The sequence below is a fragment of the Microtus ochrogaster genome, assembly GCF_000317375.1.
Source record: "Microtus ochrogaster isolate Prairie Vole_2 chromosome 14 unlocalized genomic scaffold, MicOch1.0 chr14_random_3, whole genome shotgun sequence".
Lineage (NCBI taxonomy): Eukaryota > Metazoa > Chordata > Mammalia > Rodentia > Cricetidae > Microtus > Microtus ochrogaster.
This window is the reverse complement of record NW_004949098.1, coordinates 539,777-560,907: the sequence shown is the minus strand read 5'-3', so window position 1 is coordinate 560,907 and position 21,131 is coordinate 539,777. Positions and strand designations below refer to the sequence as shown.

The 21,131-nt window shown below is 51.4% G+C and overlaps 1 protein-coding gene across 8 annotated transcripts in view; it reads left to right on the top strand.

Annotated features, from left to right (window-relative positions):
• The window catches only part of Dctn1 (dynactin subunit 1), a 33,301-nt gene that overhangs the window by 7,295 nt on the left and 4,875 nt on the right, over nucleotides 1–21,131 (top strand). For 2 of the 8 annotated variants that reach the window (XM_026787995.1, XM_005364664.3), the window contains exons 1-22: nucleotides 5,993–6,295; nucleotides 8,420–8,665; nucleotides 8,907–8,985; nucleotides 9,155–9,189; nucleotides 9,755–9,775; nucleotides 12,331–12,348; nucleotides 13,686–13,706; nucleotides 15,070–15,261; nucleotides 15,761–15,958; nucleotides 16,088–16,292; nucleotides 16,362–16,440; nucleotides 16,568–16,727; nucleotides 16,835–16,939; nucleotides 17,082–17,273; nucleotides 17,353–17,469; nucleotides 17,696–17,848; nucleotides 18,629–18,958; nucleotides 19,778–19,846; nucleotides 20,026–20,088; nucleotides 20,183–20,332; nucleotides 20,498–20,659; nucleotides 20,742–20,873. In XM_026787995.1, coding sequence (XP_026643796.1) covers nucleotides 6,263–6,295; nucleotides 8,420–8,665; nucleotides 8,907–8,985; nucleotides 9,155–9,189; nucleotides 9,755–9,775; nucleotides 12,331–12,348; nucleotides 13,686–13,706; nucleotides 15,070–15,261; nucleotides 15,761–15,958; nucleotides 16,088–16,292; nucleotides 16,362–16,440; nucleotides 16,568–16,727; nucleotides 16,835–16,939; nucleotides 17,082–17,273; nucleotides 17,353–17,469; nucleotides 17,696–17,848; nucleotides 18,629–18,958; nucleotides 19,778–19,846; nucleotides 20,026–20,088; nucleotides 20,183–20,332; nucleotides 20,498–20,659; nucleotides 20,742–20,873 — 2,760 coding nt within the window. In that variant the 5' untranslated portion in view covers nucleotides 5,993–6,262. Of the gene's footprint in view, nucleotides 1–5,992; nucleotides 6,296–8,419; nucleotides 8,666–8,906; nucleotides 8,986–9,154; nucleotides 9,190–9,754; nucleotides 9,776–11,001; nucleotides 12,349–13,685; nucleotides 13,707–15,069; nucleotides 15,262–15,760; nucleotides 15,959–16,087; nucleotides 16,293–16,361; nucleotides 16,441–16,567; nucleotides 16,728–16,834; nucleotides 16,940–17,081; nucleotides 17,274–17,352; nucleotides 17,470–17,695; nucleotides 17,849–18,628; nucleotides 18,959–19,777; nucleotides 19,847–20,025; nucleotides 20,089–20,182; nucleotides 20,333–20,497; nucleotides 20,660–20,741; nucleotides 20,874–21,131 lie in introns of those variants that run through there. The other 6 variants (XM_005364668.3, XM_005364667.2, XM_005364666.2 and 3 more) reach the window with 5 other exon arrangements.

Genomic DNA, 21,131 nt, shown 5'->3' with positions numbered 1-21,131 from the left:
AAAAAATGGTAGAAAAAGACGGAAGGATTTAAAAAAAAAGGATGAAGAGACTTTCCTCCCTGCTGCCCCATTCCACACCCCACACACAGGTCTGCTTGTTTCCTGCTGTTTTCTAAAATTCTCCAGGACTTAATTTCCATAGGGTGAGGACTCCTCCCACTTTCCTAAATATTGTTGAGGAGGAAAATGGATTAGAAATCCGAACACTGTTGCTCTCTACTGAAGGAATGTGAAGACTCCTATGGAGCAGTGTCAGGGACCCAGTGATGCTGTGGAAAGCACGCATCTCTGTAGCTAGGCTTGGTATCAGAGAGTCGGTGTCACTCAGGGACGGAGGAAGCACAGTCTTGTGTGTGTGTGTGTCTGTGTGTGTGTGTGTGTGTGTGTGTAAGTGTGTAAAGCAGAGGCTGACATCAGAATGTGTCCCTGATCAAAATGTCCTCCATCTTCAACGAGGCTGGAGCCCAGCATCTCCAAATCTGCCTGTCTCTACCCCAACACTGCGCTGTAGATGCGCATGGCCATGCCCAGCTTTTAGCAGGTCCCGGGGATCTGAGCTCAGCTTCTCATGCTTCATACCAAGCACTTTAACTGCTGAGCCATCTCCCTAGCCCCTCTTTGTTTCTGTTGGCAACATCAGAAGCTTTGCTTCACAGTATTGGGCATGGACCTGCCGTCACAGGCCAGGCAAGTGATCTAGTAAACCTGCATCTCAGCTATGTTTGAAATATTTTATTTTGGAATAACTAGTACATTTACATAAAGTATAAGGAATAACAGTGAAAAACTGGCCTGCTGGCTCCGGTTTGTAATCCTGAGAGATTGAGGCAGGAAGATTATGAATCTGCCTGGGCAATTTTTTGAGATTCTGTCTCAAAATGAAAAGTATGCAGCGTAGGAGATGGTTCTGTTGGTAAAATGCTGTCGTGCAAGAATGGCAGCCTGTTTGACCTCCAGTACCCATGTAAAAAAGCCAGACTCATGAGTGTGCACCCAGCATTGTAGTAGTGGAACGGGAGACAGGAGGATTCCTAGGGCTTGCTTCCTAGTCGGTCTAGCTAGAATCAGCAACCTCCAGTTCAGTGAGAGACCCCGTATCAAAATTAAGGTTGAAAGTAACTGAGAAAGGAACCTGATACTGACCTCTGGCCTCTGCATTCCTGTAAACATGCACATGAGTAAAGAAGTCAAAAGAAAAAGGGCTATGTATGTACAGTGCTTGCCTGACACGTGACACATACACACAGACTCATGCAAAAAATGATAGAGATCACATGTATTCTTCCTTAGTTCATCCCCCAGCCCTGTGTTTAAGGACTGTAAAGCTGTGCATGACATCCCAGGTTGGACACAGGCATTGTCCCTGTGACAACTGAATGGTTCCATCGCAGATCCCTCATGCTGTCTTTTAAGGATTCCTGTCTCTTTCTCGTTCCACTCCCTATAGTCCTTGACTACTGGCAAGCACCTATCTCACAGGTCCATGTTGGAAGCAGGTGAAGAAACACATTTTAGTGTGCGCAGTTGAATTGGCCCCAGAAAAGGTCCTGAGAACTGCCCAGTTTCCCTTTCCCAATTCTGCTTTGATCCCCCTCTTTTTTCTGTTTTTTAAAAAATGCTTTTGTGACTGGGTGGTGGTGCACACCTTTAATCCCAGCACTCAGGAAGCAGAGGCAGGCAGATCTCTGTGCGTTACAGGACAGCCAGGACTATTACACAAAGAGTGTCTGCATTTGTATGTTCCAGTGTAGGCTTACCCCACAGTGTGCTTGTGGAGGTCGGAGGACAACCTCTGTCGCTGGTGCTGGCCTTACACCTTGTTCGAGACAGAGTCTCTTGAGGATTCCTACCTCCCCAGTCTCCATGGGGTGGGACTATGGACGCGTGCTCATGAACCATCTCCCCAGCTTCAACCCTCATTTTTATTATTCACACCTCAAGGCTTCTCAGTTGATTTATTCATTTGCTAATTTTATTTTTTGTGTGTTATTTTATAAATATTTACCGTGTGTGTGTGTGTGTGTGTGTGTGTGTGTGTGTGTGTGTGTGTGTGTACATGTGAGGTGACCTGTGGAGGCCAGACGAGAGAGTCAGGTCTGGAACTGGAGTTGCAGGTGGTTGTGAGCCTTACGGGGTGGGTGCTGGGAACCAGCCAGGTCCTCTGTAGTAGCATCAGGCACTCCTAGTCACTGAGCCACCACTCTAGCCCCTCACTTGCCGATTCTTTCATTCATTCATGTCTTCATTTATTTCAGCTTTAGAGTCTCAGTTGTGAGCAGGTCGTGTTGATGAGTGGATGCAGTAACCACAAAGGCACCTGCATCTGAGCACAGTTTGTGTCAGGCATGATAACAGATCCTTTGCTTAAATCGCAACACCTTCAGGGGTCGGCTTTCCTCTGTGTGCTCCAAGTGCTAGTATGTCTTGCTCCCCACACCTACCTTGTTTTCCTTATTCTTTGTAACACCCATAAGGTAAAGAATGCCTTTTTGCTATGGATTGGGTTACTGTGGCTCAGTCAGTTAACCACCTTGCCCAGAGGTAACGTAGAACAGAGCTGTGTCCTGGGCTGTGTGTGGGGCTCATGCCAGTCTGCTGTCTTCCCTGTTCCATCTGTCTGTCTGCCTGTCTCTCGGGTCCTCCTTTCTCACCCCAGGCTCAGCACTGCAGCGTGCTCCCTGCTGTAACCCTGCCTTTGTAGCTTGCTCATGTGTCCACTCTGACCTGCATGTTTGATCTTCCTAAAGCAGTTTCACTCTGCCACTGCACAGCTCAGGAAGGAGACCGACTTCCCGTTGTCCCTGCCTATCTAGTGCGGCTCAGTGTGTTTATTTACTCAATTAAGTACTTGACTTTCTGCACGGAGGGCAGTTGCATCATAAAGAGACGTTGTGGGCTACCCCGTGGAACTCTTTATAGTTTGACAGAAGAACCCAAGAGGATAATTTTCTTGCTGTCCATTCTGTGTTCATAACTTACGGGGCTTCTGTATAGCCTTAAGCCAAACAAAAAAAGCCCCACAATTCAAGACACAGTCATATTTTTTTCCCAGTCCACCTTTCTCCTGTATAATTTTGTGTATTTATTGTCTATGCATTTGAAGGCTTATATATATCTAGTTCCTGCCAGGCTGTACTTCTTTGGAATGCTATAGTTTTAGTGCTCCTTACCCTGCTTTCTCTTATTTGAGTCTTGCACTACTAATGTCGATGTGTCAGGCACTTCCACTTGTTAGAATAAGCAGCTCTCGAGAAGTGGTGTGTCCATGTTTTGCCCAAGCACAGTGAGGCTGCTCTAGACCTGCGTTCTCACTGTGTTGCTCTTACTAGCCGAGAAATCACCGTTCTCCTCTGCCTTCCTAGTGCTGGGATTGCAGGTTTATGTTTGTGTGCGTGAGTTTTGAAAGTAGTATGGTTTAGAACTTGCTACTGGAAGCCCGGAGGTAAGGGTCGTAGGAAGTACTGAGTGTCCTAAAGCAGGTTGGGGCTCTCCTGTGTAAGTTGAGTAGGAGTGGATCTCTCAGCCTCAGTGTCCTTGTCTGTCATCCCTGACCTGCCCCCAGATTACTGTGATATCCGTGGGTGGTGATGATGGCCTTCTTAGGTAGTTTTTATTGAGCACGTAGATTTACAAGACAGTTATTGTCTTACATGTTCTTACTTTATTTATTTAAAAAGATTTATTATTCACCAGGTGGTGGCTGCACAGGCCTATAATCCCAGCACTTGGGAGGCAGAGTCCAAGTGCTGGGATTAAAAGTGTATGCCGCCACCACCCGGCGGTTTATTCTTCATTATGTGTATGGTGTGTACCTGTGTGGGCATGTGCACATGTATGCATGGGGAGGTCAAAGAAGTCAGACTCCCCAGAGCTGCCTGATGTGGGTGCTGGGAACCAGACCCAGGTCCTCTGCAAGAGCTGGACAGGCTCTTAACAACTGAGCCACCTTTAATGCTTTTTATCTTTAAAAATAAAAAGGATTTATTTTATTTAAAAAAGTGTGTGTGTGTGTGCACGCGCGCACATACATGCATGCATAAGTGTAGGTTCCTGTAGAGGCCAGAGGCATCTCATCTTGAGCTGGAGTTATAGGTGGTTGGGAGTAGCACAGTGTGGGTGCTGGAACCAAACTCAGGTCCTCATCAAGAAGAGCAAATGCCATTAACCCCTATCCTAAAGAATTTATTATTTTTTGAAGTTTTGTTTTATGTGTATGAGTGCTTTTTCTGCATATATGTCTGCACCGTGTGCCATGCTCTTGGAGGTTAGAAAAGGGCATTAGATCCTCTAGGAATGGAACTGAAGACACCTGTGGGTGCTAGGATGAACGTAGGTTCTCGGAAAGAGCAGCCAGTGGTCCTTATTTCTGAGACATCTCTCCAGCCCCAATTTCTGTCCTATCCACTGAGCCATCTGCTGAGCCCTCAAGTGTGTTCTGTGGACTGCAAGTACTTTGGATGGGTTAGTGTGCTTGCTGGGACAGAATGGCCCTGCGCACCTGGGCGGTGGGGAACGAGGGAAGGAAAGCTACCTGGGACTGCAGGGAAGCAGGGAGGTGAGTTCTAAAGGTTCTGGGAGAAGTGAAGAGACAGAATTTGTTTTGTTTTTGTTTTTTTTTCTTCCCTTGCCCCCACCCCCACCCCAGCGTTGGGACCTGTCCTGGAACTAGCACTTGTAAATCAGGCTGGCCTCGAACTCACAGAGATCTGCTTGCCTCTGCCTCCCGAGTGCTGGGATTAAAGGCGTGCGCCACCACCACCCAGCTGAGAATATTTTAATTAAACTTGAAGTTAGCATCTAAAGCGATGGGTTTCGTTGTGGCATGTCACACTTACTCATCACCCTAGAAGACCGTTGTGCTCGTTCTGCTGCCGGGCTAGTGGGCAGAATGACAGAAACTGCAGTTTTCCAGACCCACGATACAGCCAGGGACCCAGTGGTCAGACCCCAATCATACTTTGCTTGAGGGTAAAGACCCAGGTCTGTTGATTCCTAGTCATTGACAGATACGTAAATAAACGGGGTCGTATGTGGAGATCTCACTAGAATGAGTAGTTTCATTAAATTAACAGCATTTTTCTTTAATTATGAAGGTGATATAACATTGTTAAGAAATTTTGTGAAATACACAACTATAAAAAATAGATTCGCTTAGCTTCTCAGTGGTGACGCATGCATTTAATCCCAGCACTCAAGAGAAGAGGCAGGCAGAGCTCTGTGAGTTTGAGGCCAGCCTGGTCTACAGAGCGAGTTCCAGGGAGGCTCTAAAGCTACAGAGAAACCCTGTCTTAAAAAAAAAAAAAAAATAGCTTGTTGGGTCTGATGTTAGGAGACAAAGCCAAGGATATAAGAGATGGGGACAGAGGTAGGGTGGGCTTGGGCCCAAGGGGACAGTGAGGCTCTTGGCTTTTGAAAACTGTCTTTAATAGTCCATTTGAATGTGATGTCTGGGGGATCAGAGCCTGGCTGACACAACAAGATGAAGAGAGAAAGTGAATGAGGGTACCTCTCCCTTGCAGGGGTGGGGACCTGGGATCTTACTTTACTGTCTTTCTCTGTGTGAGCACGCCTCCATTTCTATCCCTTCTTTGCTCTTTATCTGTTCAGTGTGAGATGAAATTCAGACCTTAATCTTATGGATTTGAACTTGAGTCCAGAATTTTTTGTGGGGAGGCTGCCACAGAGAAGCAACAGAAAGTGTGTGTGTTTGTGTAGGGGGTTGTTAACGTGGAGGCTGGAGGCAGCTGATCATTTGGGAGTAGCACTTAATGTTTGGGGACCTGCTGAGGCTTCGCATTCTGGAGATGGGGACAGTGATGGGGGGGTGCAGGTGAGAGAGAAGGGTCAGGACTGCCGGATCACTATACTCCAGTGCTGAGGATTTGTGGATGGATCCATCCTTGAGTTCTAGCAGGTCCTATCTGGCCCAGGTGAAGCCGGGGAGCACTAGGACCCAGAGGCCAGCATGCTTCCTGACAGTCTAGAGCAGCACTAGCGCAGAGTGAGACTCATCAGCTGGCAAGCGGGGCTCAGTGTCTCCGGGTTCAGGAATCCTTGGGCAGTGAAAGGGACTTATACACCTCGGCCCCATTACTGTCCTTACCCCTATTGAGGGAGGCTCACGGACGGAGGGATGTTCCTGCCTGATGGCTTCTGAGCCGGTCCATGCGGGCCCATCACCCTGACCCCTCCTGCCTAGGTTTTTGCCTTTTCTCTCTGTCTTTGGCTAGCTGGGGGAAGGGGTAGAGTCCGGGTGAGCAACATGGCCCAGAGCAAGAGGCACACGTACAGTCGGGTAAGTGGCCTCAGTCAGTGTGGGATGGCCCTGGGAGGGCTGGTAGAGCAGGCCCGGTGCCTGTGGACATCACTTGTGTGGGGGCTGGGGAGAGAGGCTGGCCCTCAGCTGAGACACTCACACACTGGGCTTCCAAGGAGCCCTCAGGACTCTGATACTAGCAGGCTGGACAGCCCCCCCCCCTGAGTTGGGCCCTAACTGGGACCCTCCAGACTTGATCTCTAATTCCAACTGGCCCTGAGCTAGGCGCTTGAGGGTCCAGTCTGTCTCCTACTGGGCTGTGGGTCAGAATGCCTTGCAGTGAGGCTGTGCGGTCTGTCCCTACTCTCCTGTCTGAGATGAGATTGCCATCCACTGATGCAGCCACCTGATTCTGAGAGGCGTGTTGGGAGGTGTGGGAGGGTCTTTCCTGAGTTTGTGTCCAGCCTTGATGTCATTGGCAGTTTCCTTATTGTTGGGCCCATGATCTCCACGTTGTCCCAGGTATGATTTGAGATCCACACATCCCTTGGAGCTGTCCTCATCTTACTGGCTGGGCTTTTTGAGGAAGGGAGTTAGAGAGTGGCAGCCTGGGAAGTGTTTTGACTTCCCTGGCTCTGGCAGGACTCCTTTCTGAAGCCAGCTGTGCTGAGTGTGGGGGTATCAGGAAGGACACCCTGCAGTCTTTAGGCCCATGGGGTCACATTTTCTTGCCTTATTTGTTTGCTGCAAGCTTGCTGGTTCATGGAATAATTATTGCTAAAAATGGCTTAGGTGTGATTTTCTTCCAAATCATGGTCTGATTTGGGACCTAATTTCATGTGTTCAGTCATCACGGCTACGTAAGAACCTGGGAACTTCCCAAGGACAGCGTTTTTGTTTGTTTCTTTGCCTGCCCTGTTGAACTGCTGGGCAGGGTCTGAGTACTGTAAGGGGCTAATTTGAGGGACTTTGTTTATTTGGTCTGTGTTTTCCTCTTTGTGACAGCTTGAGCGGGGAAGGAGCTCCAGAGCTGGAGGGAGAGTAGAGAGCAAGACCAGGACCAGAAAGAGGGAGCTGTGTGGTGAATGGGTGTTGTCAGCCACCCTGGAATGTCACAGTGAACATGTGGATGGAGTGACAGGAATCAGATCAGGAGGAGTGACGGTGGCTGGAGGGCCTGGACATAGATGCAGCTCTCTGCCTCTGAAGAGAAGTCTAGCTTGATGGAATGCTCTGTGCCTGTGATCCCAGCATTCAGGAAGCTGAGGCAGGAGGATTGCAGGTCCATACTAGCCTAGGGTAATACTGACATTCTGTCTCAAAGAACAATAACAAGAATTTAAAAAAAAAAACATGCACACACACAGTAGAAGAAATGGGTGGAGTGTGGTGGAGAGCTCAGAGAAGGGCATTTGAATCCCAAGGAACACAGAGGACAGTGCAGAGGGCCACTACTGAGCCACCAACTTTCTCAGCTCTGGTTCCTCAGACAGGGTTGTGGGGAACCTGATCTGAATTGAGCTGTTTGCTTGTTCTTACTTCCTCTCCTTGGGGGCAGTACACTCAAGAAGCAGCCATATGGTGACGTTCAAAGATCTACCCATGAATCCTGATTTGTTATTCAATTTAAATTCTTAAGAATTAATTCTAGTAGATTCTGGAGGATTTTGGAATATCGTTTAAATTTCATTTATTTTTTATTTTTTAAGATTGTCATTCATTTTTGTGACTTTTTTTCCCTTGAGGTTCGTCTCACTTTAGGCCAGGTTGACCTAGAGCTCAACCATGTAGTTCAGGCTAGCCTCAAGCTCATGATAATCCTGTCTGAGCTTCCCAGTGCTGGGATTACATGTGTGAGCTATCAAAACATGCTTTTTTTTTCTTGAAACAAGGTCTCATTATGTAGCCCAGGCTGACCTTTAACTTATTCATTGTAGTCCAGGTTGACCTCAAACTCATGGCTATCCTTCTGTCTTAACCCCCTGGGTATTGAGATCCTGTCTTTGGGGAAATTTTGGACATGTCACTGATGTTTTTCAAAGGGAATTTGTAGACTTACTCCGCCCTTAGAATGGAGTTTAAGGTGATGACTTGTGGTGCTTTTCAGTCTGGGATCCTGTCTGCAGCCTCTGACTGTATATGTCTGCAATATCTGTTTTCCAGACTCCGAGCGGCAGCAGGATGAGTGCAGAGGCGAGTGCCCGGCCCCTGCGGGTAGGCTCCCGTGTGGAGGTCATTGGGAAAGGCCACCGAGGCACTGTGGCCTATGTTGGAGCCACACTCTTTGCCACTGGCAAATGGGTGGGCGTGATCCTGGATGAAGCAAAAGGCAAGAACGACGGCACTGTTCAGGGAAGGAAGTATTTCACGTGCGACGAAGGCCATGGCATCTTTGTACGCCAGTCCCAGGTAACACACCATGCTTGCATGTATGCATGCGTATGTGTGTGTGCATATGCATATGGTATGTATGGTGTGTACATGCACATATATTACTTGTGCCACTAGTGTGTAGGTGCTTCTTTTTCCTGGGTGGGACACGAAGCTGTGGTTGGGAGAAAGGGAAGTTCCGGTACTCCCGCTTGCTTGGAAGCTCAGAAGGGATCACAGCATTCTTGATCTGACTGCGGAGTCTCCTCTTTGGCTTCAGATCCAGGTATTTGAAGATGGAGCAGATACTACTTCCCCAGAGACTCCTGATTCTTCGGCTTCAAAGGTCCTCAAGAGAGGTACTAGCTACACTCTGAAGTTGCATCTTCACATCCCAGTGTTCCGCCCATCCCTAACATCAGGGCTTCAGCTCTGTGCTCCCTATTTCCGTCCTGCCCATCCCACTGAGGGGGTCTTTCCCCCTTACCCTCAGTATAAATGTACTTTGTTGCTATTTGCTTTCTACAGAGGGAGCTGATGCAGCTACAAAGACCAGCAAATTGGTGAGTGGTTTGGGGGCTGGGAGGGAGGAAGACCCGGGGCGAGGCAGGTCCGAGCAGTAGATGGGTCTGAACTGAACTCGCAGGCGCCTAACCTCGCCAAGAAGGACACTTTCTGGGTCCTTAATGAATTGCTACATGAGGGCTAAAGTAAAGGTGGCAGGAAACACTGCTAGGGTCAAGTAGGATTGAGCTGAGGGAGCTGGGAAGGACAGGCTTCACCCCAGTGCTGTAGCCAGCTTCCGACCTTCTGGTGTCCAAAGAAGCCAAGGCCTAAGGGTTTAGGGCAGGGTAAGGTGGAGGGACTCTTGGTCACTAGTGTTATAAGATGCATACAGAGGGCCTTTCCAGCTCCCTTCACCTCTCCCCTGCAGAGGGCTGGGAGGCTGGCCTCCAGCTTCGCTGAGCTGGGGTGAACACCCTAGAAGCGGGTCCTTGAGGGATCACTTGGAGCTTGCCCAGCTGCTCACCCCTTGCCTGTGTTCCCCTCGGCTGGTATTCACACCTGGCGCAGGATGTCTGGCCAGGCTTTGTTCTCTAACTCTGCGCTTTCCTACTCCTAACGCAGCGGGGACTGAAGCCTAAGAAGGTGGTGTGTTTACTGTTTGTATCTGGGTGGGTGGGTGGGTTGTGAGCCCGAGCATCCCGCTCTCCTGCATGTCCCCCCCACCCCCACCACTGCATGCACGTGTGTGTAACCATTGGGGCTGGGATGGCCAGAGGAAATGGCAGTTTGTCTTCCAAAGTGCCTTTGAGGAGAACAAGGACATATGTTCAGGGACCAGGTCAAGGCAGCCCTCACTAGAGACAGTTTCCCTGCTCTAGACCACTGCCCACTCCTGCCCCCCAGTTAGAGACTGCAGGTGCCTGATGGCACATCACAGCAGCTAGTTGATGGTGAGTCCTCACTTAGCTAGACTTAGGACTAATGGAGCTGGGGAAAGTACCAGAAATAGAGTGGTTGTGCAGAGAGGAGGTCAGACTCCTGAAGAGCAGTTGGAAGTCAGCACTTTGCCTGCCTGCCTGCCTGCCTTTGAGTCGGTGCTGCCACGAGTGCCTGCTTTACTCTGCCTGGTGGTCTTTTGCTGTCTCCCCGTCTAGTATGTGTTGAGCCCCTCTCCCCCAGGGTCTTGACTGTGCCACCCCCTCCCTTCCACAGGCTTTTCTGTAGGTCTTTTGAGAGGGTCTCACTTCGTAGCTCATGCTAGTCTGAAACTCACTGTGTAGGCCAGACTAGCCTAGAACTTATGGCAATCTTCTGCCTTGGCCTCCTTAGTGGTGGCATTCCATATGGCCACCGCATGCCCAGCTCCTCTCCAGAGACTTTTACACACCTAAATTGCTGCCATGACCAGTCCTTGCCTTGGGCCTCTGCCCTGCATGCCCCTGTCTGAGCCATGTGTGCAGTTCTGTGGGCTTCTTGTTGCCAGGCTGTCTCAGGCTTTCCTGATGTTGCATGGAAGCTTCTGGATTGGGTGGGAAGGGGGAAGAGCATCTTTTCAACTCCTGGTGGGCGTTGAAAAGACTTGGGAGTCTTTCCTTGGTAGAGGCCACATGCTGGTACTTATTTTTGATTCTCAGTCCTGGCTCCCGGTAGGGATAGAATTCTAAGGCAGATATCGCTGTAAAGAATGCTGGACACGTTCCAGATGCATGGGGACTTGCGTCATCCCTTGATTTTTTTTTTTTTTTTTTTTTTTTGTTTGTCGTGTGATTGGATTCAGGTCCCTGAGTAGAGGAAAACATGAAACTGCCGTGTGAGACTGGCCGAGTTTGGCTGCAGGCTCACATGGCCCTGGTAGGGATGTGAGCAATGCCCAGGTTCTGGAGAAATGGGACAGCTCAACCTCGACTGCTTATGCTACAAAATGCAGCGGTGGTGTCCCCTGCTGTCTCCAGCCTTGCACCCAGGGGTTCAGTCAGAGTTCTCTCCTGTCATCCCCACAGTACGGGGAGCTAGATCTAGAGCAGAAACCAGTGTATGTGTGTTTATGTGTATGGGTGTTTTGCTTCTATGTTTGTTAGTATCCATGTTTGAACAGTGCCTGTGGATGCCAGAAGAGGGTGACAGATGCCCCCGGGACTGGAGTTATACATGGGTATGAGCCACCAAGTGACTGCTTGGAATTCAAACTGAGTCTTCTGTCCGAGCAGCCAAGGCTTTTTAACCTGTGAGCCGTTAGCTCCCCCAAACTAGGGTTTTGAGAGGGAGGCAGGAGAGAACATGGGTGCCTCTAAGAATACTTGCCCTTTCTAGAAAGCTTTAGACACAGGCTTTCATCTCTATGTAGCTTGGAGAAGTGAGGGAAGAGCCCAATACTGTTGTAAGAGCTGTTGCTGCTGCCAGTGGCATATGCCAGGGCTCCCAAATTACTGTGTACTCTTCAGAGCTGGAGCTGGGTGCTGGAGGGTGCTCTGACCGTCCTGCTGATAGAGACTAAAGGGTGTCTCTAGTGTGTGTGAGAGAAGTGGATGCAGTGGGCTTGTCGGGGCCACAATGTAATGAGGAGAGGTTGATGGAGCCATCAGGCCCTCTGCTCCTGTCCACAAATTCCCTGACTCCTTAATGTGCCATTTCTGCAAGTGGCCCTGGCCCAGCTTTTTGAAGCAAGGACTTGGAGGTGGAGGGGAAAAAGAGGGCGGGGCTAGAACCTTGTGTTTGATGGAGAGGAAGGGCAGCTTTGCGCAGGACTTAGTCCCGTACGGAGGAGGAGGAGCCACCCGGTTCTGGGTGGTTGCTAGGTGACCTAGGACTGGTAGCTCCACCCCCATGGAGCCGAAGAGGGTGGGTGCATGACGTCAGGTGGAGCTGCTGCTGCTGCGGCGGCCACTGAGGCTGCCATCAGCTTAAGCTGGCGACCTGGGCCAGGCAAGGCTCCGGGAGCCTGCTGGAGCCTACCGGAGCTCGGAATCGTCTGCTGGCTCGCTGCGCACCTGCCAGGGCATCTGTGTCACCGCAGCAGTCCTTTGCAGGCCCGGAAGCTAAGGCTGCATTGTTGGGATTTGATGCACTAATCTCCTGTCTCCGCCGCCTTTCCCTCCCTCCCTTCGTCTGTCTTTCCTCCCTGTGTTTGTCTGCCCTCCTCTGCCCCTCACTCTCTTTCCTCTCCTTGCTTTCTGTGGTTTTCTGCAATGATGAGACAGGCACCGACAGCCCGAAAGGTACTCTTGCTTGCTCTGGTCCTGCTGCCGGGTTGCCAGGGCGATGGAAGCAGGCTGCTGGGGTGGGGGTGGGGGCTGATTTGACTTCGTCAGTCTACCTGGCTGGGGGAGGAGGGTAAGGATGAAGGGGAGGGGGGGTAGGGAGAGGTGTGTGTCACTACTGTGCCCCACCCCTGTATGTTTCTTGATCTACATACTTTGGGCTCTGATTGAGCCTGTTCCAGGCCTTGTACCCAGTGGCCTCACAGGCTTGGGCTTCAGGCCATTTTTACTGCAGACTCACTCGGGAGGGTTTCCTGGGGTCCAGCCTGAGGCAGCAGGCTAGGTGGATCAGTGCTTGAAGCATGCCTACTTAAGCTTTTGCTTGTTCTTCCATCATCCTGCCTCCCCAGAGTTTGTGCTAGGGAGTTAATCAGGGTAGGATGCGGACCCTAGAAGAGCTTTTGACTCACACCTATGGTGAATTAGTCCTGACTAGAGGGTGGGCATTGGTCTTCTTGGACTCAATGTCTGCTGAAAACAGCTCAAGTCGAATCCTTGCTAGAGCCCCGAGGCACAGCCAGCAGACCTCTGGGAGTTGGAGCTAATTGCCCCTTGCCACTTCGAAGTAACCCAAAGGCCTCCTGGGTTGCTTTGGAACAGTGAATCCTGTGTGCTCTGCCCACCCCCACTGCTTTCCTCCAGCGGGAGGGTTACTTTGCTGAGCTGTGGGCTTTTACTGGTGCAGTATTCATAGTCCTGACACCTGAGCCCTCTGCCTTAGGGATAGAGCCTGCTGCAAGACCCAGACACGCGCGCGCACACACGCACACACACACACGATAGCCTTGTTCTGTCTTAGGGATCTGGAGGGTTCTGAGTTCCCATTTCTGAGTGTGTGGTACTCTTGTCATGGGCCAGGTTGTATAGGGTGTTCTTTCTAGAGTCTAGCACTTGATGGAAGAGGCAGACTTGGTAAAGTCCTTGGGAGTGGTGTCTGGGTGGGGCCCCTAGGCTGGAGTGGGAGAACCTTCACAGAAGGACAGTCTCTGGAGACCTTCTTGCCAGCTGCTGCCTTTGCTTTCATGTGGCTCAGCCTAGGGAAGGTCTTCTAGGATCTGTATGGTATCCGAAGGGGTGAGGCCTACAAGGGTTGGGTAAAAACGAGGGTAGGAACAGGGCAGCTGGAGTGTGAGTTCCTGGAGTAGGTATGGTGATTCCCTGAGGGATGCAGTGGGACGGGATTGGTGGGGCTAGCCCTGTCTGTTGCTGTTTCTGCTCTCATTGCTACCTCTGTCCTCCTGCCATGACCCTTTCTTTCCTGACTCCTTCTCTTCTGGCTCCTGTTGCATGTCCAGACCACAACTCGACGGCCCAAGGTGAGAACAAGCAGGTCTCTGTAAGCCACTGCCAAGTGCACACACGTTTGAGGCATGTGCATGTATGTGGTCATGCATGCTAGCAAGTAAATGTTGGTTACTGTGTACAAAGGGTTCCCTTGAGGGAGAAGAGCGGCTTGAGGCTGGTAACTGGGCCCTCCTGGGAAAATGATTTCTCATCCTTTTTTTTAAGATTTATTTTTATTTTATGTGTATGAATGTTGCCTGCATGTATGTGTACCATATGTGTGCCCTCAGAGGCCAAGATAGGGTGTCAGATCTTTTGGGAGTTGCCACGTGAGTGCTGGGAGTCAAACCTGGGTCCTCTGGAAAAGCAGCCAGAACTCTTAATTGCTGAGACATCTCTCCAGCCCTGGCAACCTCTGACCCTTAAGAGGCCATCTTAGCCAGTAGATTTAGCAGGGAAGAGCAGTGAGCAGGGCTGTGGCTAATCAAGACAGGCTTTGACCAGCTTTGACGGGTGAAACTGAAAGAAGTGAGGATCTTGGCAGTGCACAGTATCTGGGTGAGGGTGGCTATCTGAAGGTCTCGGGGAGAGTATTTGTGGGTGCTCTGTGGTTTCCACATGTCTGCTCACCAGGAGAACTTTGGGTTTCAGCATTACCAGGGGCAGCACTGTCTACCCTTGGCTTTGTGGCTTCCTGGAAGCTCTGCAACTCCCCACTCTAACCTTACGGGGGCCTGGATTCTGTTACTTAACTATAACTTTGTACTTGGGGAGGAAGTAGAGGGGTATACTCTACCTACTGTGTTCCCAGGGTGGACTATCTACAGCTCCCGACTCAGCCCAAAGCCTATAGGATCCCTTGACATAGACCAAAGGAGTGCTATTCAGCTTGTTTCTCAGGACTGAGGGGCAAGCCTGATGCCACGTTTTTGTTCCAGCCCTCTGTGAGAACATGACAATTGAGAACAATCTCTAATCTGTTCTTTGCTTCTGGGAATGACATTGAAGCACGCTTCTCTGCTGGGGCAGCTGGACATGGACCCAGCACAAGGACGGGAATGGGAGTATTTAGAAGTTGCTAGAATAATCACATGTAGGTCACAGAAGGGAGTTCTGGGGAGTAAGATCCTGTTCTGAAGGTTGTAGCAGAGCAAGGAGAGTGTGGACACTGTGCCAAGGGAGGAACCTTGTAATCTTATGTCTCTCCTCCTCTCCTCCACTGTCCTTCGTCCTGCTGCTCTTGGACTCCGTCATTGTCCCTCCCCTCCACATCTTTGGTCTCCTTGTGCTTTCATATGCGCTCTGTCTTCCCTCCTCTGCTCCTTCCCCTGCTCCGTCTCTTCTTCCGCATCCCCATATTCCATTCTCTGTGGCCTGCCCTTGTCCTCTTAATAGCCTTCTCGCCCAGCCAGTACTGGGGCGACGGGGGCCAGCAGCTCCCTGGGCCCCTCTGGATCAGCATCAGCCGGTGAACTAAGCAGCAGTGAGCCCAGCACCCCAGCTCAGACTCCGCTGGCAGCGCCCATCATCCCCACACCGGCCCTCACCTCTCCCGGAGCAGCACCTCCACTTCCATCTCCCTCGAAGGTAAGGATGGAATTAAGGCACCCACGGGCCTGTGACCCCTGGCTAGGTGCTGGGCTGGAGTCGGAAAGCACTAGTAGTGACATGGCATGTGGATGGTCAGCTCTTGGCTGGGCTGTTCTTCCTTCCTGTGCTTTTATACCTTCTCCATATGTCGTGTGCCACGTTTTCCTCTTGATGTCTGTATGCCACTTGCTCTTGGTTCTCAGTCCACAGAGATATTTTTTTTTATTTATTTATTATGTATACAATATTCTTTCTGTGTGTATGCCTGAAGGCCAGAAGAGGGCACCAGACCTCATTACAGATGATTGTGAGCCACCATGTGGTTGCTGGGAATTGAACTCAGGACCTTTGGAAGAGCGGGCAATGCTCTTAACCTCCGAGCCATCTCTCCAGCCCCCCACAGAGATATTTTTATACATTTTTGTCTTTGCTCCAGCTCAATTTTGTTAAGGTGGGGTGGGGGCTGTGCAGAAACCATGGGATCTCTTCTTGGCAGGAGGAGGAAGGGCTGAGGGCCCAGGTGCGGGACCTGGAAGAGAAACTGGAGACCCTGCGTCTGAAACGATCTGAAGACAAGGCAAAGCTGAAAGAGCTGGAGAAGCACAAGATCCAGCTGGAGCAGGTGCAGGAATGGAAGAGCAAAATGCAGGAGCAGCAGGCAGACCTGCAGCGGCGCCTCAAAGAAGCGCGGAAGGTGGGCCTTGGGATGAAGCTGGTCTGGGGCGGTGAGGTGAACCAGAATCCAGGCTGGAATATAGGGTGCCTCGGGAGAACGGGCAGCATGGGACTCTTCTGCTCTTCTCCACCTACCTCCAACCTCCAGGAAGCCAAGGAGGCGCTGGAGGCAAAGGAGCGTTACATGGAGGAGATGGCAGACACAGCCGATGCCATTGAGATGGCCACTCTGGACAAGGAGATGGCCGAAGAGCGGGCTGAGTCTCTGCAGCAGGAGGTGGAGGCTCTGAAGGAGCGTGTGGACGAGCTCACCACAGACTTGGAGATCCTTAAGGCTGAAATTGAAGAGAAAGGTAAGGGGCTGTGTACAGGGGGGCCAGCTGGTGGAGTAGGACCAGCCGAACACACTGTTGCTCTCACAGGCTCAGACGGGGCTGCTTCAAGCTACCAGCTCAAGCAGCTAGAGGAGCAGAATGCCCGCCTGAAAGACGCCCTGGTGAGGTAGGCCTTCCTCTGTCCCTGTCCTGCCTCAGTGTCTGAGTACTCATTACCTTGTGTCTGACACACGCTTTCTGCCATCTCTGTCTTCTCTCTGACTCCCTCCCTTCCTCCTTCCGCATCTCCACAGGATGCGAGATCTCTCTTCCTCAGAGAAGCAGGAGCATGTGAAACTCCAAAAGCTCATGGAAAAAAAGAACCAGGAGCTGGAGGTTGTGAGGCAGCAGCGCGAGCGTCTCCAGGAGGAGCTGAACCAGGCCGAGAGCACCATCGATGAGCTCAAGGAGCAGGTCTGAGCGCACCGCCCCCACCCGGACCCTGTACTGACGCTGCTGCTGCCCTCTTCCCTCTCGGCCCTTACAGCGGCACTCTTCCCTGTCCGTTCCCTTCAACACAGGTGGACGCCGCTCTGGGTGCCGAGGAGATGGTGGAGATGCTGACTGACCGGAACCTGAATCTAGAAGAGAAAGTGCGGGAACTGCGGGAGACTGTGGGGGATTTGGTAAGAGAAAAGCAGGTCCTTGATTCCTATTCCTGTCGGAGAGTATTTGGAAGGGATCTTCTGAGAGAGAGACTGACATCAGACCCTTAACCTTTGAGCATCCTGACCCTGTCTTTGCCCTCCCCAACTCTTTGGCATCCAGGAAGCAATGAACGAGATGAACGATGAGCTGCAGGAGAACGCACGGGAGACAGAGCTGGAGCTGCGGGAGCAGCTGGACATGGCAGGCGCCCGAGTACGGGAGGCCCAGAAGCGTGTGGAAGCCGCCCAGGAGACAGTTGCGGACTATCAGCAAACTATCAAGAAGTACCGCCAGTTGACTGCACACCTACAGGTGCCTGCCTAGCCCCTGCTCTCAGCTCACGGTCACACTAGGGCTCCAGGACCCACTGTGCTTCACTGTCTGCTCGCAGGATGTCAATCGGGAGCTGACGAACCAGCAGGAGGCGTCTGTGGAGAGACAACAGCAGCCACCTCCAGAGACTTTTGATTTCAAAATCAAGTTTGCTGAGACCAAGGCTCATGCCAAGGTCAGAACCCGGGCCCTGAAGTCAGGGGTGTTAAAGAGCCCAACCTGGGGATAGCTAGGGGCTGACATGGTATGGGGTTATGGACTCGGGGTGCTTTATGTGCTAGTTGTGGAAGAATTCCGGCCTGGGCTTATCCTAGAAACAAAGGGCCTGGTGAAGCAAGCATGGTGGTTCTACAGCTTCCCATCCAGGCTGAGAGCCCTCCTCCTCCCTGTCCACCTTACAGGCAATTGAGATGGAGTTGAGACAGATGGAGGTGGCCCAGGCCAACCGGCACATGTCCCTGCTGACGGCCTTCATGCCTGACAGCTTCCTTCGGCCAGGAGGAGACCATGACTGTGTCCTGGTGCTGCTACTTATGCCTCGTCTCATTTGCAAGGTATGACCAGTCAGTCACACGTGTGGTGGAACCTGTTAACGCTTGCTGTGAGCCAGGCATCGAGGGTGTGAGAGGAAGGCAGCAGGCACCATCTGTCCTCAGAGCTTACAAGGTAGTGGGGTATGCTCGGGTAGCAAGATCTCAGTGAGTACAGAGCCAGCTGCCACATTCCCAACTGTGGATCAGAAATACCTGGAGAAGAACCTTGTATAATTGTTTTATCATGGTTTCCTAAACAATCCGGTATAGCTTGTGTTAGGTAGCATCAGTAACTCAGAGGAACTTTAACATATACCAGAGTGTGCACGTGGTTTACATGCAGATCTTGTGCATTTGGCATGAGGTACACAGACATCATGTGCTAGTGTATACAGGAGGGGTCTGAAACCAATCCCCTCCAGATAGGAGAAACTGTTCAGAAGAGAGAAGTGGCCTTCTTGTGAGGGAGTTTCAGGTGAAGGTTGTTGAAGGAATAACATTTAAGCTAGACCAGAGGTGGCCAGGAGTTAGCTAGGGGTTAAATGGCAGGGTACTAGTCCAGCCAGATTGTAAGAGCAGCAGCTTTAAGTCACCTGGTTCTACTTCCCTCCATTCTCCTGGGCACTTACAAGCTCCTGGCATCGTGACCCTGCTCATCTCAGTCCCTTGCCGTCTAGAGTGGTTTCTGCTGCTCCTCCTGTGTATTCGTACCCTCCACATGGTTGTTTAACTGTGCCATGGGTTGCTGGGTCTGTGTCCTTTGTCCTCTACTCCCAGCCCAGTACCCTGATCTTCCTACAGGCAGAGCTCATCCGGAAGCAGGCCCAGGAGAAGTTTGACCTCAGTGAGAACTGTTCAGAGCGGCCTGGGCTTCGCGGAGCTGCTGGGGAGCAGCTGAGCTTTGCTGCTGGGCTGGTATACTCACTGAGTCTGCTGCAGGCCACACTGCACCGCTACGAGCATGCCCTCTCCCAGTGCAGTGTGGACGTGTATAAGAAGGTGGGCAGCCTCTACCCCGAGATGAGTGCCCACGAACGCTCCCTGGATTTCCTCATCGAGCTGCTGCACAAGGACCAGCTGGATGAAACTGTCAACGTGGAGCCCCTCACCAAGGCCATCAAGTATTACCAGGTCTGGGTCCAGAACTCAGGCTTGGGGAAGTGTCAGGGCAGGAGGGGACATCTACCTAAGGGGAGTTATTGCCAGAGTATACAGGGTTTTATGTCTGTGGTTGGCTGCTTGAGACCCAGTTTGCTCTGGTTTTGTTTTTGTTGTTGTTTGGGGTAGGTTTGTTGTTGGAGGAGGTAGGACTAGTTTTTTTGTTTAGTTCTTTTTGAGACTGGGTCTCATGTAACCCAGGCTGGCCTTAAACTTGCTACATAGCCAAAGATAACTTTGAATTCCTGATCCTCCTGCCTCCATCCCAAATGCCGGGATAATAGATCTATGCCATCATGCCTGGATTTAAAAAACAAACAAACGACTGTTGTGTGTAGTATATGTGCATGCATGCATGCATGTGTATCCCATGCCGTGGTGTACATGTAGAGGTCATAGAATAGCATGAGGGAGTTACTGCTTTCCTTCCCCATATGGGTCTTGCGGATTGAACTCTGGTTGCGCGCCTTGGGAGCAAGTGTCTTTACTATTGAGCTATTTCACTCATGTTTTTATATAAGACAGCCTTTCACTGTAGCTCAGGTTGCCTTGAACTCCAATGCTTTTGTCTTGGCCTCTCCAGTGCTAGGGTTATGGCTCTACACCACCAATCCCAGTTCTCCTTTGCTCTGATGTGAATTTGTCTTGTGATGTAGCTACCTGGAGGTGGGGAAAGTTTGTTCCTCTGAAGACCACAGTATCCAGGGTTCAAACTCTAGTTTGGGACGAGGACAGTCCCTTAGCCCTTGCCCTTCCATAGGCTAAAGTCTCTCTCTCTGTCATCCTCCTCAGCATCTGTACAGCATCCATCTTGCTGAGCAGCCGGAGGATTCCACCATGCAGCTGGCTGACCACATCAAGGTGACATGTAGATCAGTGATTAATATTGCTGTAGGGATGGGGGAGGAAATCAGTCACGAGGTCAGCGAAGGTCCAGGACCCATGTGTACAGTCATCAGAAGGTGGGGTCTCCTCAGAGACAGTGATGGGGCAGAGGAGCTCACATTAGAGGCTAAGACCACATGTTTCTTTCTGCACAGTTCACCCAGAGTGCCCTGGACTGTATGAGTGTGGAGGTGGTGCGGCTGCGTGCCTTCCTGCAGGTGAGGCACATCTGGATTTGAAGATTCTTTCCCTCCCCTACTTCTCCTAGTGCCAGTGCTAACTTGGCTCTGCCTGTTTCCTTTTCGTGTGTAGGGTGGGCAGGAGGCAACAGATATTGCCCTTCTTCTCCGAGACCTGGAAACATCCTGCAGTGACATCCGCCAGTTCTGCAAGAAGATCCGAAGGCGAATGCCAGGGACAGATGCTCCGGGGATCCCAGCAGCACTGGCCTTTGGATCACAGGTTTAGGGCTGAGATTGTGAGGGAAGGAAGCTGAGCAGAAACAGGGTTGGGGGGGTGTGGGGGAGTGGGGGGGAGGGTCGGGACTATCACATAGAGATCTAGACTGGGAAGCTAGGAGCTGTCGTGCTGTACTGGGTGGGCTCCTGACTCCAGCCTGTCACACAGGTGTCCGACACACTCCTTGACTGCAGGAAGCACTTGACGTGGGTGGTGGCTGTTCTGCAGGAGGTGGCGGCTGCAGCTGCCCAGCTTATTGCCCCCCTGGCAGAGAATGAGGGGCTGCCTGTGGCTGCACTGGAGGAGCTGGCTTTCAAAGCAAGCGAGCAGGTTGGCCTGGAACCTCGGGCTGTGGGGCTTGAGGAGGCAGTGACCACTGCGAGCCTTTTACACGTGCCCCTGGCTCTTGCAGATCTACGGGAGCCCCTCCAGCAGCCCCTACGAGTGCCTGCGCCAATCTTGCACCATCCTTATCAGCACAATGAACAAGCTGGCCACAGCCATGCAGGAGGGCGAGTACGACGCAGAGCGGCCCCCCAGCAAGGTGGGTGGAGGTTTCTGGGGACCCAGGGGCCTGCAGAAGTGCGGCTTGCAGAGCTGCCCTGGTTGTGGAGGGTGAGGAGTCTAGGAGGAGGAGCATCCTGCCTAGAAGTCAGGATGATTTGCCTGTGATTGGATGTCTTTAAAAGGAAGAGATGGGGGCTGGAGAGATGGCTCAGAGGTTAAGAGCACTGACTGCTCTTCCAGAGGTCCTGAGTTCAATTTCCAGCAACCACATGGTGGCTCACAACCATCTGTAATG